General features: G+C 36.0%; 1 protein-coding gene across 1 annotated transcript in view; it reads right to left on the bottom strand.

Moving 5' to 3' along the window:
- Positions 1-4,783: 4,783 nt before the first annotated feature.
- LOC140517010 (transcriptional regulator ATRX-like) overlaps positions 4,784-16,272 on the bottom strand; it is a gene marked incomplete at its 5' end in the record, with an annotated part of 74,893 nt that continues 63,404 nt past the window's right edge. Inside the window, 2 exon segments of the mRNA XM_072627846.1 lie at positions 4,784-5,135; positions 5,751-5,879. Coding sequence (XP_072483947.1) covers positions 4,899-5,135; positions 5,751-5,879 — 366 coding nt within the window.

Below are 16,272 nucleotides of genomic sequence, written 5' to 3'. Positions count from 1 at the left end.
ATTTAGCTCTTAATATACCTGTCCATTTATCTATCTATGCATGTGTCTAGCTTTCTATATATCTATCTAACAATCTGTCTGTCTACATATCGATCTATTTGTCTAACTATCCATTTGTTTGTCTCTCTACCTATCTACTTATCTATATATCTGTCTATCTCCATATATATGTATGTATGTATGTATGTATATCTGTCTCTCTCTATCTCTGTCTGTCCACCTGTCCATCCCTCTGGTTGTCTGTATTTGTGTTTCTCTATCTCTCTGTCTGTTTATCTACCTATTCAGCTGTCTATCTATCTATCTGTCTGTCCGTCTACCTGTATATATGTTTCTCCCTCTATCTCTCTGTCTGTCTGTCTGTTTTTTTGCCTATATTTCTATCTGACTGTCTGGATTTCTCTGTATATATATCTGTCAAATTATCTGTTTGTCTCTCTACCTATCTGTATATCTATCTCTCTAGCTATCCATCGGCCTATCTATCTATCTATCTATCTATCTATCTATCTATCTATCTCTCTATATATCTATCTATCTGTCTGTCTATAAGCTGACATAATTTTCTTCACCGACAGTTTGAGTTTTGGACAGGTTTCTTCTTGCCAATGAATAAAATTTTCTAAGTGTAGTCTGAGAAAGCCAAAATACTGAGGAAATGGTATATTCCTCATGGTGGATGCTCTACTTCTTATACATTTCATTCTTTATTTTCCTTTATCTCTTTAGGACGAACACTATTAACTGCCCTTTCCTGCCAGTGTTCTTTCTTTCCTTAACTTCCATGACACTTCCCGCTTCGGACTTTTACTGATATTCTTTATTAGTTGGTACCCTTCCATTCCCCTAAACGTGGTAATAGGTAGCATGTGAAGCATTGGGTTTTTTGTTTGTTTTGAAGTTAGCATCTTCAATGAAATAACTTTAGAAATAACGTACATTTCCACTGTTCTGAATCAAAAACCCTGGAATGCAGAGTTTCTGGTTGATTAATAACCAATTTATTAATTAAGCTAGCTAATAATCAATAAAAGATGATCGGTGGTTTCTTTCTAACCAAAGACCTTTAACGGAGATTCTGAATATTTTAAATCCCTTCTGAAAGAAAATCCTTTGACAAGTGAAAATCAACCCTGATTGGTAGACATTTAATGACTATGTGGGTTACAAGTCTTCAGCTTCTCCTACTGAAAATGTGGCTTGATCGTGAAATTCAGCTGCCTCCAGCAATCTGGCCAGGTGGATCCATCTCCATCCAGACCCGCGTGGCTGGTTTTCTCCTTTATTAGCTGTTTCACCCTAAACTGCAATGGAGGTGTACAATGACACCAGCACAACAGTTTTCAGACTCTAGTAAGATATACCAACAGATTGTTGTGTTCATCCTTCATCGCTGTAAAAGACCATGCCATCAGAGAAATGATGACATGCCTTGAACTTCACTTTGTTTTGAGTGAAGGAAGGTTGTGCACGGTCACCAGCATCACTTCTCTTCTAGAGTCATCTGAATCCAGTGACCATTCATCAGGATGACTGGAGATGGCCCAGGGTGCACTGGGAGACCTTGAGCCGTTTAGGCCAAGGCCTATTCAGGTTTTCTCTTAAGGTGAGGTAACACTCATTCAGGGAGAAAGCCTGTTTAAGAACTATCAGGGAATGGTCCCTTTAATGAGGCAGAGAAAAATAACTAAATCATGCTAGGAGGGAAACAGCAACAGATTACTGATAATCTCTCTTAAGCCAGGAGGCTTCAGAAAACAACAGGGGTAGGCCAATCTATTGTGTTGTCCAATCTATGGGCTTCAGAGTGCAGTAGGTTTAAAGTTTTGGGAAATGAAATAAAAGGAAGGGAAGGGAAGGGAAAGGAAGGAAAGGGAAGGAAAGAGAAGGGAAGGGTAGGGAAGGGAAGGAAGAAATCTAGCCAGTAAACCCCAAGTTAACTGGGTAAACTCTGACCATGCTCACAAAAGCATCCATCAAACAGAGAGACCCATAGCTTCAGATGGAGAAAATCCCAGGATAATATATGATAACAGCTTCAATAAAGAGTTGAGATGGGATCAAAAACATGTCCCAAATCAGCCACTCCTGCTAAGCCAGTGTCCATACCAATGAATCTGGCAGCACTGTCAATATCTGCTGCTAACACTGGTCTGGCACTCCCAAGGCACTAGCTGAGAAACCTACTCTGGGCCCCACTAGATACTGCATTGCCCTCTCCAGTATTCTCTGGTAGTGACAACTTTGGACAGACTGGATCTAGCATGGATCAGAACAGGGGTGCAGGCAAGCTTGGCACAGATGAATGCCTCAAGATCAATGGCAACAGAAGAAAGGATCAGGTGATGGAAGGGGAGGGCTCATTGCAGCTTTCTTTCCTGTCTTCCTTGGCCAGCTGCAGCAGAGGTCAAGTGAAGTGGGAAAGAAGCATTAGTTTTGAAGTACTTGGACTCAAATGGAAAAAGTAGGATTAGGAAGTTGAAATTGAAAAGGTGAATAACTTTTTATGAAAGAAAAAGAAAATTAGAACTTCCAAAAGGCAAGTTGTGTTGTGAGATAGTTTCTAATTGGGAGTTTGCAAGTAGTGGGCGAATGAATAATTGTCAAGAATATCATTGAAGGAAACTGCTGTTTAGTCACTGTGTATTTGTGTTGACCTGTGAGATCCTCTTCAATTCTGGTTTCCAGTTATCGGGTAAAGCAAAGTTAATAATAAACCTTAATGTGCAAAAGAGTTCTGAAATAGTCAATATTGGATCTGGTATCATTATTTCCCAGAAGAACGAACTAAGGATAAAAAAATGTCAATGATTTTGTCAAAGGATAAAATGCATTAACTATCCTCAAGCAGTAGTACCCATCCTGGTGATGTTTGACATATGACACACAGATTAGTTTGTGTAATGAAAAATTTAAGTAATAAAAACACTGTGTATTTTGATCACTTTTTATTTAGATATATTTAAAGAGTAATAACTACAATACTAAACAACATTTTGGGAAGTAAAATTTATAGCTATACTTGAGTCTTTAACTCCCCACCCTCCACAAACACATGCAATTTAGTTTTTGTATATATTGGAAAGAAGTGAGAGGTGAAATAATTTTGAAGCACTTAAAGTTTCCTAGGGAATTAGTAAGCCACTCAACAGAAATGAAGCTTAGTTTTCATAGGTATACGAATTTTTACATGACAGACTGAAATGTTTGTTATGTAACTGGATTAAAACGCATAAAACAATACAATACTACTCATATGATTTATGTTTTTGAAATTAACAATAATAAAATGTGGAGAACCTGGTAGCCAAAATTCTTTCAACAAGCAATCAGTCTTTTAAGGTCATGAAAACCAGATAACATATAAAACAAATATAAAAGGGGCTTCTCAAACAACTATAATAGGTATTACTCCATGTTTTCATTAAAGTTGAAAGTTTTATTCAAAGTATATATTCCATAACATTTTGGGAGGGGGAGAGAGAGAAGGAATACGTAAAGTTTTCAATTCTTATTTCATTTTTTTCTCCATTTCCAATTAATTTAATGTTTCTCATGTTAACTTTTCTTTAGGGTCGGGGTTAGGATATAAACAAAGGCATTTTAGATCCTCCCACCATGAATAAAGTGTAATGTCTTTTTGATGTCCCTAGGATTTCTGTAATAGATTTCACCTATCACTTCCAGGTTGTCTCAAAATGCTAATATGCGATAATGCACTTTCTTAATATAAAGGAGATCTTATAGTTGATAATACCCCTAAAGGCATCAGGATATATCCTTAAATATCCTGAGTCTCCACTGAAATAAGTATCATTGCTTTTTTATACACTTGTCAGCCACTAATTTAATCTATACCTTTAAAAAAGCACTAAAAACTGAAAATTTGCTTCAACAAATATGATTTTCTAATTGTTCTATATTTTTTCTGGTGAACTTATTTTTATATTCAGACAGTCTTGTATTCATTAGCCAACAGAAAACCAGCAAAAAAATTTTCACAAAAAAAATTAAGAGGTATTTCTGAAAGATATTCAAAAGAAGAAATTTTAAAACAAATATATTGAATTAAATATTTTGGTGGAAAAATTGAAGATAAGAAACTGTACAAAACAAACCAAAAATATTGCTTCAAATACTCTGTAATAAACTTTCAATTACTGGCCAACTCCTATACCACTAGATCACGCAAAATATAACCAAGATTAAACTTTTAAAATTTAAGTTAAAAATGTTTATAGAAGAAAACTGCAAAGTATCTCAAGATGATTACTCATTCCTAAATTTCTCAGCTACATAGGTAATTCAGCAATACACAAACTTATAATCTGAGGTAAATAAACAGGAGATTCCTTCTTTCCTTTTAATTTCAAGAAGTATTACAAAACAAAATTACCTCATGACAAAAGATCAACTCTTGACCTCTTATGTTAGATTCTGATAAATATAAACATACAAAGATTTTTTTTTACTCATTTGTTTTCAGATTGATTTTATAGTAAAAATAAAGAGATAATAAAAATTTAGAGGAAATAGTATGGATCCCATGTTATTATTCTTGAATAAGTTTCCAACGAAAATAATTTGAAATCTTCTTTCAATTTAGTGTATATATATATATATATATACATATATATATATATATATATGTATATGTATACACATTTACATATATATATATGTATATGTATACACATACATATATGTGCATATAATAGAAATGTGGGCAATATTAATCTCAAATTTCAAAATAAAAATGAATTACAGAAAATCTAACCTGGAGAGAGCATAACATTTATAGGAAACAAAGAATTAATACATTTTTTTTTCAATTAGGCTGGTGATTCCTAGAACAAATTGTCAACTTTATAATATATTTTCTATATTTTAGAGGAAAATCACATTGATTTCCTTTGGGAGGTTCTTGATTTCTTGCTTCTTATTAGCTGGGGTTCCATACCACTAACAGTTGGTTGATACATTCCTTTCACATCAATATACTGGTAACAAGAGGGATTTATGACTAGATCTGGAGGCTCTGGAAGCACAAGGTGATGAGTCGAATCTTCTTGTGGCTGGCTAGATTCTTGTAGTAACTCCTTATTCCTTTGAATCTGTTGGACGCAGCTTATTAACTGTGAAAGGAAGATTCAAATTATTGACTCTGAAGAATGTAAAGATTTTGGGCTCTGGATTTAGAGAAGTTAGTCTTTGAGTACTTACTTTCTGACTTACTACTCCCCAATTACTTACTCCCTACAACTACAGCTACTTCCAACTCTCAAGTCTTTGTTAGAAAATGAATGTTTTTTAGAGATATCATATTTACAAATAATTTATGTTCTAGAAAATAACATGTAATTTTCTGAACAACTTAGATGATACATAGAAAACATTTATATAATAAGATACGTGATTAAAAGAGATATTTTCTGGTAGTAATATATAATATCATATATATCACGTACCTAAATTTATACATAGAATGCACCTATCATTTATCTACCTATATATTCTATCATCCAATCCATCTGCAAATATTTTTTCAAAAGAAATCATTTCAGTATAAGGATCAAGAGTCAGAAACTAAGTCATCACTAGCATCTTCAGGAATATTCTTTAAAATACTTTTTGGTATCTCTACTTGGGAGAAAAAAGGTCTTATGACTATACACCTACTCGTCTCATTTGTCTTGAAATGTCTAAATAAATACATGGTGAAGTTTGCAGAAATGTAAAAATAAACTTACCATTTGCTGTCTTATGGATACATCATTGTAGATGGCTTCTCTATGTTTAGCATCTCGTTCCTGGCTGGCTTGCTTACGTAATGCCAAGGAATAAATTTGAGCGTCTGTCATATGTGTATTTTCTTTCCACTAAAGTAAAAATACAACACAACACCCAATCCTTAGTTGAATTTATTTATTAAGCATCTATTACACAATAATGTATCAGACTTGGGAATACTCTGTAAACTCTGAGGACCCTTAAACTCCTGCTTTAAGAGGTGATTCTCGGGACTTTAGTTACCAACTGACAATCTTTTCTTAATACTTACATTGTGTCAAGCACTATATAACTATAATTACAAGCAGAAATCCAGTCTCAGCCACTAAGGAATTCATATTCTAATGGAAGAAATCAATGCATAAAAAGTGAAAAGACAAAAAATGAGGAGGGGAAGAAGATGAAGAGTCCTGAGTACAGCCTAGAGAAAAATGAAGAGGTGACTGGACCAGGGCATATAAAGGCTAAGAATACTTCTGAGGTGTGAATTTCAGGGTGGAAGTCATCTTCCAGATGAAGAGTTTTCTGGAGCATGCTAAAGGGGTCTGGTAGGGAATGAAGAGCTATCTGGACTGGGAACCATCTTTAAATGGAGATGCAAGAGAAGTCATCAAATCAGAAAGCTAATTCTCTTCCTAAAGGGTTTTTTAAATTTGTTTTCAGTGTTCTACAATCATTTCCACATATCTTAGATTTATTCCCCCTCCCTCTCCCTCCTTCCCCCTAATCCTTCACTCCCTCCCTGAGATGGCATCCAATTTTACATAGGTTCTACACATAAATTTCTATTAAATACATTTTCACCTTAGTCATGTTGCATAGAAGAATTAAAATGAAAGGGAGAAATCATAAAACAAAATGTAATACAAAATAAAATGATCTGTTTCATTCTGCAGTTGAATCCCATAGTTCTTTCTCTGGATGTGGAAGACATTTTGCCTTAAGAGACCATTGGGAATTTTTTAAGTCCCTACATTGCAATGAAGTACTAAGTCTACCAGAAAAACTCCTCGCACATTGTAGTTGTTGTTGTATACAGTTCTCCTGGTTCTGCTCCTTTCACTCAGCATCAGAACATATAAGTCTTTCCAGGCCTCTCTGACGTCTTCCTGTTCATCATTTTTTATAACACATAACATTCATATACCACAATTTATTCAGTCATTCCCCAATTGATGGGGATCTCATTGATTTCCAGTTTTTGGCCACCACAATGAGAGCTGCTATAAATATTTTTGTACACGTGGGACCCTTACAGTCTCTTGGGGATACAGTCCTAGAAGCAGTATTGCTGGGTCAAAGGGTATGCACATTTTTGTAGTCTTTTGGGCATAGTTCCAAATTGCTCTCCAGAATGTTTAGATCAGCTTACAGCTCCGCCAACAATGAATTAGTGTTCCAGCTCTCCCACATCATTTCTCACCTTCCTGTTTGGTCATGTTAGCCAATCTGATAGGTGTGATGTGATGTAATTTAGAGCATTTTTTCACATGACTATAGACAGCTTGAATTTCTTCCTCTGAAAACTGCCTGTTCATATCCTTTGACCGTTTATCAATTGAGGAATGACTTGTATTCTGGTACATTTGACTCAGTTCTCTACATATTTTAGAAATGAGGCCTTTATCACAAACACTAGTTGCAAAAGTTCTTTTCCAGTTTTCTGCTTCCCCCCTAATCTTGGATGCATTAGGTTTGGTTGTGCATAAAACTTTTCAACATAATGTAATCAAAATTATCCATTTGGCAGTTTATAATGTTTCCTATCTCTTGCTTAGTCAAAACTTCTTCCATTCTCCATAAATCTGATAAATACGCTATTCCTTGCTCCACTAATTTGTTTATAATATCAATCTTAATACCTAGATCATGTACCCAGTTGGACTTTATTCTTGTGTATGGTGTCAGGCATTGGTCTATACCTAGTTTCTGCCACACTGTTATCCAGGTTTTCCAGCAATTTTTGTCGAACAGTTTGAGTTCTTATCCCAGAAGCTGGGGTGCTTGGGTTTATCAAACAGTACAGTGCTATATTCATTAACTCCTGTGTCTTGAGTACCTAACATATTCCACCGGTCTACCCCTCTGTTTCTTAGTCAATACTAAGTGGTTTTGAAAATTGCTGCTTTATAATACTATTTGAGATCTGGTAGCTAGGCCACCTTCCCTAGTATTTCTTTTCATTAGTTTCCTTGTTGTTCTGAACTTTTTTTTCTTCCGGTGAATTCCATTATTTTTTCTAGTTCTAGAAAATATTTATCTGATAGTTTGATTGTTATGGCACTTAATAAGTAAAGTAATTTAGGTAAAATTGTCATTTTTATTATATTGGCTCGGCATGCCCACAAGCAACTGATGTTTTTTCCAGTTACTTAGATCTGACTTCATTTGTGTAAAGTGCTTTGTAATTGTGTTCATATAGTCGTTGGATTTGTTTTGGCAGGTAGACTCAAATATTTTATAATGTTTACCATAGCTTTAAATGGAATTTCTTTTCCTATCTCTCACTGTTGGGCTTTGTTAGTAATATAGAAAAATACACAAGATTTGTGTGGGTTTATTTTGTAACCGGCAACTTTGTCAAAGTTGTTTATTGTTTCAGGTAGTTTTTTTACCTGATTCTCTGGGACTCTCTAAGTATATCATCATATCATCTGCAAAGAGTGATAACTTAGTTTCTTCTTTGCCTATTCTAATTCCTTCAATTTCTTTTTCTTCTCTTATTGCTACAGTTAACATTTCCAATACCATATTGAATAATAATGGTGATAATGGACATTCTTGTTTCACCCTTGATCTTAATGGAAATGCATCTAGCTTATCCCCACTGCATAAAATGCATTCTGAGGGTTTTAGGTAGATACTGCTTATGTTCTTCCTCATTGGAAGTGAGTTCATTTTCTCATTTTTGATATTGGCAATCTGGTATTCTTTTTTCTTTTTTTAAATCAAATTGACCAAAGGTTTCTCAATTTTATCGGTTTTTTCACAAAACCAAGTCTTAGTTTCATTTATTAGTTCAATAGTTTTCTTAATTTCAACTTTATTAATCTTTCCTTTGGTTTTCAGTATTTTGGTATTTAATTGAGGGTTTTCAATTTTTTTTCCTAGCTTTTTCAGCTGCATGCCCAACTCATTGATCTCCTCTGTCTCTATTTTCTTCATGTAAGCATTCAAAGATATAAAATTTTCCCTAAGAATTGACTTTGCAATATCTCATAAGATTTGGTTGGTTGTCTTATTTTTGTTATTCTCTTGAATGCAGTTCTTTTGTTTCTATGATTTGTTGTTTAACCCACTCATTCTTTAGCATTAGATTATTTAGTTTCCAATTAAATTTTGGTCTATCTTTCCATGGCCTTTTATTACACATAATTTTTATTGCATTGTGACCTGAGAAGGATGTATTCACTATCTCTGCCTTTCTACACTAGATTGTGAGCTTTTATGTCCTAGTACAGGGTTACTTTTTGTATATGTGCCATATTCTATCGCTATTCAATTTTCTCCAGAGATCTATAATATGTACTTTATCCAGAGTTTTATTCACCTCTTTAACTTCTTTCTTGTTTACTTTGAAGTTAGATTTCTCAAGTTCAGAGGGGGCGAGGTTGAGGTCCTCAAGTTTTGCTGTCTTATTTCTTCCTACAATTCCCTCAACCTCTTCTCTAAGAATCTGGATGCTACACCATTTGGAGCATATATGTTTATTAATGGTATTGCTTTGTTTTCTGTGGTGCCTTTTAGCAGGATGTAGTTTCCTTCCTTATCTCTTTTGATTAGATCTCTTTCTGCTTTTGCTTTGTCTGAGATTAGGATTGCTACCCCTGCTTTTTTTTTTTTCTACATCAGATGAAGCACAATATATTTTGCTCCAACCTTTTACCTCTACGCTGTCTGTATCCCACCATTTCAAATGTGTTTCTTGCAAACAACATATTGGTGGATTATGGTTTTTAAATCCATTCTGCTATCCATCTCAGTTTTGTAGGAAAGCTCATCCTATTCACATTCACAGTTATGATTACTCTTTGCGTCTTTCTCTCCATCCTCTTTTCCCCCGTTTATGCTTTTAGTTCTCTCTTCTCCCTTCCCCTCCACAATAGTTTTAATTTTTGACCACCTCCTCCCACTGTCCTCTCTCTGTTCTTTCAACCCTCCTCCCTTTTATTCCTTCACCCTTGCTACTTCTTCCCTCCCTTTTAGCCTCCCCTCCCTCTACTTTCCTCCTTCCCCTCCTACTGCCTATAGAGCTCGTTAGAGTTATATATTTAAGTTTCTTGTTCCTTCCTTGAACCAAATCAGATGAGAGTAAATATCAGACAATGCTCATCTCCATTCCCTCTTTCCTATTTATTGCAATAAAATTTTGTGCCTCTTTCTGTGATGTAATTTACTGTTTCCTGCCTCCTTTTTCACATCTCCTGCTACAATCCCTTCACACCCTTAAATCACATTTTTATCATTCACATCATTTACTTTATATCCACTCCCTTTATCTATGTATGTCCCTTTTATATTTCATAATAAATATACAATTCTCAAGATTAACAAGTATCATCTTCCCTTATAGGAATGTAAACAGTTTGCCCATATTGAGTAACAATGTGTTTTTCCCCATTTATCTTTTAATGCCTCTCTTGAGACCTGTGTTTGAAGATCAAATTTTCTATTGAATCAGGAAGGTCTAGAAATCTCTTATTTTATTGAATGTCCATCTCCTTGCCCAAAATATCTGCTCAACTTTGCTGGGTAAGTGATCCTTGGTTGTAGTCCCAGCTCCTTTGCCTTACAGAATATCATATTCTAATTCCTTCAGTCTTTCAATGTAAAAGCTGCAAGGTCCTGTGTGATCCTGACTATAGCTCCTCGATTTTTGAATGGTTTCTTTCTGGCTACCTGTAGTATTTTCTCCTTCCCTGATCCTTGGTATTTTAAGTTTGGAATCCTTTTTGGGAGGTGAACAGTGGATTCTTTCGATGACGATTGCACCCTCTAAATCTAGGACTTCTGGGCTGTTATTTTTTATGATGTCTTGAAGATATTGTCCAAGTTCTTTTTTTCATCATGGCTTTCTTACAGGTCAATAATTCTTAGATTTTCTCTCCTGAATCTATTTTCCAGGTCAGTTGTTTTTCCAATTAGATAATTTACATTTTCTTCTATCTTTTCATTCTTTAGATTTTGTCTGACTGATTCTTGATGTCTCATAGAGTCATTAGCTTCTACCTGCCCAATTCTAATTTTTATCAAACTTTTTCTTCAGTTAACTTTTGCATCTCCTTTTCTACCTGTCCAATTATTTCTCCAGTTGGTTTTTGTACTTTTTGTCCATTTGTCCAATTTACCCAGTTAGGTTTTGTGCTTCCTTTTCCATTTGTCCAATTTTCCTTTTAAAGGAGCTGTTCTTTTTGGTGAATTCTTTTGTCATACTTTAAAAATCATTGGCCAGTTTTTCTTCTATTTCTCTAATTTGACTTTTAAAATCCTTCTTCAGCTCTTCCAAGAGTGTTCTTTGTGCTTGTAACCAGTTCAGAGCCCCTTCTGAAGTTTCAGATGGCAGTACAGTCTCAATGCTAACCTCTTTGGTGTTCATGATTTGGTCTTTGTCCCCATAGAAAGATTCTATGGTCTTTCTGCTTTGCTTCTTACTCATGATGATGATAATCACCCCTTTCCTGGCTTTTAAAGTAGACCTTTGCTTCTAGGGCACATGGGACTATGTCCCACAGTTCTTGTGCCCTGAATTTGAGACTTTGTGTGTTGTGGTTTCCGGTTCTTTCAGCTAGAAGCTAAAGTACTGCAGCTTACTTGGTGCTGAGCTGGATGGTGTAGGAAAACAGAGGCCAGGTGAAGTCTTTTTGTGTTTCCCTGGAGTTACCTTGGAACTAGCTTGTTAAATGCAGGGGAGGGGTGGTCTGGCCACAGAAGGTCTTCTCTGCTGAGCTACAGCATAGGCAAGCTCAGCGGCTGGTGATCCCAGGTGCCCTAGTGTCTTTCTGATTCCCCTGGGGTGCTCAGGCACCCCTGGGGTCCTAGTATTGACAGTTTCTGGCTCCATGCCCCTGTGGCTCCAGATTTCCTCCCAGTTTGCTGAGGTGGGGTTGTCTAGGACATCTCTGGGCCTGCACTGGTTCCCTTCAGTCACAGCAACAGCAACCCTCCTTAGTGGCTTTTCTAGCCTCGCGTGCTAAGAGTCTCTTTGCCCCTTCTGCTGATCTCACTGTTCCAGGAATTTTCTGGGGTTTATGGTTTCTTTATGGTTCTCTCAAGATCAGCAATGGGAGGGGGAGAGAGCATTTACTGATCACTCTGCCATTATGGCTCCCAGAAGTTCAAGTAGGTGACTTACAGAAATTTAATCTGCAGGCTGATAGTCTCAGAAGCAGCTGCTGCAGATACGTGGGCTCCATGGCTCTCATTTGCTTGGTTCCACTAGCCTCCAATCCTGGGTTGATATACCTGAGATTCTGCAGTAGAGCCACTGCCTCAGGTCTTCCCAAAGGTTTTGAGGCTATCCCAGAGGAGTTGAGGTGATTTTCTAATACCCTTGGCTCATGTCAATTAGTGTGCTTCTCCACAAAATTATCAGTTGAGAATCATTTTAGTCAGCCAGTCTTAAGTGATTTTGAGAAAATGATACTTAGAAGTAAATAGGAAAAAATGGCAGAAAATAACATAGCCCAACAACTATTCCAACAAAGATCTAGGAGGAATACTATGTGGGGTATGATCAGAAAATCCAAGGAGAAAATATAATGGGACATTTTTTCAAGCCCATGATTATTAACAGGCTTCTGATGATGGTATGTGACCAGGGCATGAACTATGAAGTAGGACTGTGCCTATATCTACGAAGTGAAAAAAAAATCACAGATTAAACCCCTAGGCTCACATCAAAAGTGGGCTGGCAGTGCTATTATTTTGGCCTCAGACCTGGATTAGGAATTCATCTCCTTGGCTCAGAACAGAAGTGTGTCAAAAGCCCTGTTACACTGAAATTTTGGATCCTTTCAACTAGCTGATGGGATCAGCAAGCATAAATAGGTACTCTAGGGAAGCTAAGTCAGTACATGTATTGCTGACACCCAAAACAGTATCTGGACCCTGAATCTCTTTGGAAGTCTGAATTCCCCAGCTTGAGAAAAACCTGTAACTCTTCAAGATGCACACAACTCAGACCCTGGAGAATGCAGCAGCAGAACCCGATATGATGCAGAACAGAATCATCAATGCCCTGACATTTCTCTCCAAAAGTGCACTACATGAGAGCTAACACAAAACTTCAATTCAGGGAAAACTGAAGAAACAAAAAAGTACTCTTATAGCAGAAATTTAATATGGTGTCAGTTTTCCAAGACATGAAATCAGAGAAAAAATATTCCAACATTTCTGTAAGAAAATTTTTTTAAAAAGTTGTTTTGACCTAGAAAATTCTAGAAGAAAGACAAGAAAGTGAAAGGGATGATTTGAAAGTGTAAATGCCTACACAGGCTGCAGTGCCTTCAGCAAGAAGCAGAGTTGCTGTCTGAAATTGGAGTAATCAGAAAGCAAATTGGGGGTTTGATTGGTTAGAGAAAGGAGAAGGAAACTTAAAATTAATTACTTCAAATTAACTTTTCTTTCTTCTTATTGTCTTTGACTTTGAAGTTCTGAAATTTGATCGTGATACTTTCATTTTGGGGTTTCGGGGATTTTTTCTATTATCACAGCCCTCCCTTTCATATAGATCTGAGCAATTTCATTCTCCTTCTGTTGGGACCTTTAGAGAGTTCAAGTATTCCTAGGTATTTTTTCCTTCTTCAACCAGGTCAGATGTTTTTGATATGAGGCTCCTTATATTTTTTCAGTTGTCAAACTTTAATATTTCTTATTGTCTCATGGAGTCATTGAATTAAGTTTGTTTATTTTCAGAATGCTATTACTTGAAAAATGCTTTGTATGGGGGTGAAACCAAGACCGTGGAGTAAAGGCAGGAACTCACCTGAGCTCTCCCCCACACTTGTCCACATACTTTATTCAAAGTTCTCCGAACAAAAAAAGACTCTAAGTAAAATCTAGAGCCACAAAACCGACAGAAAACAGAGGAAAATAAATTTCCAACCCAAGCAAATTCCAATGGTCTTGCAGGAAAGGTCCATCAAGCCAGTGTGACAAGCACAGTCCAGCACGGGCATTCCAGCACTGCAGCCACTAAATCAGCAACAGTTGTTTCTGCAGCTCACAAAAGATGAATACGTATCAGAGAGGGAATACAACAAAGTACTGCCCTGTGAGCTTTGAAAGAATGGAAAACCTACCAAGAGTCCCCTGCCCAGCAGGGAGCACAATGACTGAATCTGAATCTCAGTTTGGCAGATATTTAAGAATGCATTGCAGAGGAAAGATATTTGCTGGACTCCAATATTATGAGCAACCTGCCTGGTCTAGTTCATGGTTCAGAGAGGAAGTTTAACCATTCGGCCAAGTCACATTCAGAAGTTAATTTGGAATAGAGTTTTATCATTTGAAAGGCATATATATATATACATATATATATATATATGCATATATTAATGTGTGCATATATGTATATGTGAGTGTTTACTCATTCTTCCAGTCTTCCTTTCTGAAATGAGACTTGTGTCAGTTAAAATAGAAGGTTATGAAAGATCTAAGCAACAGAACCACAGGTTTACCCTTGTTTGGGTTCCTTGCCCTGATCACTCAGAATAACGTGATTCCATAGCAACTATAAACAATAAATTTTTGATATTCTGATTTTGCCATTTTTGGCCATGAATAAGTTAAGAGACCATTATATAGATGAAATGAAACAAATATATACTAATATTATTATTAAAATTAAATTTGAAGAAGTTGTAGTCAGAAAAAACAATGACTGACAGACAGATTGGAAGTTGGAAGAACAAAGAAGAAAAAGAGACGATTATACTTTTGTGTAACTGTAATTCATATACCAAGATTTTATGAAGAGAATGAAGAATGAAAAAGTTTTTGAAAGAACTTGACAATACTATCCACTGCATCACCTAGGTGCCCCATCTGATAACCAAATGCCATGTAAAGGTAGCTAAGCAAAAGCAGTACTTTGCCTCCACCCAGACCTGTTTCAACCTGACCTCGCCACCACTGTCAATGTAGGCACCATATAAAATGTGACCTGGTAACATTTTTCCAAGAGTACCACAAGAAATTCTATCCACCAAAGTTCTATGAAATGGCTCAGTGTCAAACACTAATAGCTTTTATCAACAGAAATAGTCCTAAGGAGCAGAAAAGTAGCTAGTAACCTGAATGAGAAGACAATATCCAGTTCACACATCCAGCAAAGCCCTGCTTAGTATCAGCCTGACTAATGACCAAGAACAGCAGTAAGAAACTCTAGTCAGTGAAGTTTTTCATAAAAGAACTAAAAAAAGAGTTCAGCCTGAGGGCAAGAAAGGTCCTTCCAGGACCATCCCAGAACATCCTCCCACCATGATCAGAAAGTAACAAAAGGAAATGGACTACGGAGAATTTGTATTTCCCATAACTATAGTGAGAACATTAACATGAAGTAAGAGTGAGCATTTGGAAAAATACCCCTATCTCAGATGGACAGTTGGGTATAGAAACAAACTCAAAAGAGAAAGAAACAGGAATGGCCGATAGACAGGGTTATGAGGAAGGTTCATACTTGTGAATAGTGACAAAGACCAAAACAAAAGAAACAAATACTTTCTGAGCTTAAATCTTGGGGGTCAGAAAAGGGTAAAAAGAAAACAATTAGCATCTGTCACAAAGTCTCTGATGGCCTCCTAAGACAATTGACAAATGGCTAAACAAATACTGGGATATAAGTGTAAAGGAGCATTATTGCAAAAGAAATCATCTCAGAGAATCCTGGGTAATACGAAATGAAGTGAGGACAACGCATATAACAAGAATATTATAAATAAAGCAACATTGAAATAGTTATGAATTCAGTTCTAATAATAACCACAGTCATTCTACCTGACTTGCAGCGGAAACCTGACGTATACGTATGTATGTGTAGGTATGTGTATATATACACACACCTATATGTATACATACATATATATGCATGCACGTATGCATATATGTATATATATACACACAACACACAGTATATGTTTGCACACATGCATATATGTATGTATGCATACATATGTATATGTGTATATACATATTGATGTATCATGTATATAATCAAATGGGTATATACATATATATAATGTACACAAATTTATATATGCATATATGTGTATAGCATTTTTATGTGCACTTCTTGGGAAAAAGGACCATCTTCTTTATCTATCTGAATCACAAACGCTTAGCAAAATCTTTAGTAAAAACATTTTTATTCACTCACTCACTGAAATCCCATTTAAAGCCCTTAAAGAAGAAAACTGAAATTTACCCTCCCCCGCCAAAAGTAATCAGCAAAACATCTCAACCAATGGCCTCAAGAATACAAAA

This window comes from Notamacropus eugenii (assembly GCF_028372415.1).
Source record: "Notamacropus eugenii isolate mMacEug1 chromosome Y unlocalized genomic scaffold, mMacEug1.pri_v2 SUPER_Y_unloc_4, whole genome shotgun sequence".
Lineage (NCBI taxonomy): Eukaryota > Metazoa > Chordata > Mammalia > Diprotodontia > Macropodidae > Notamacropus > Notamacropus eugenii.
Note: the sequence above shows the minus strand (reverse complement) of the source record. Positions and strands in the feature narration are given on the sequence as shown.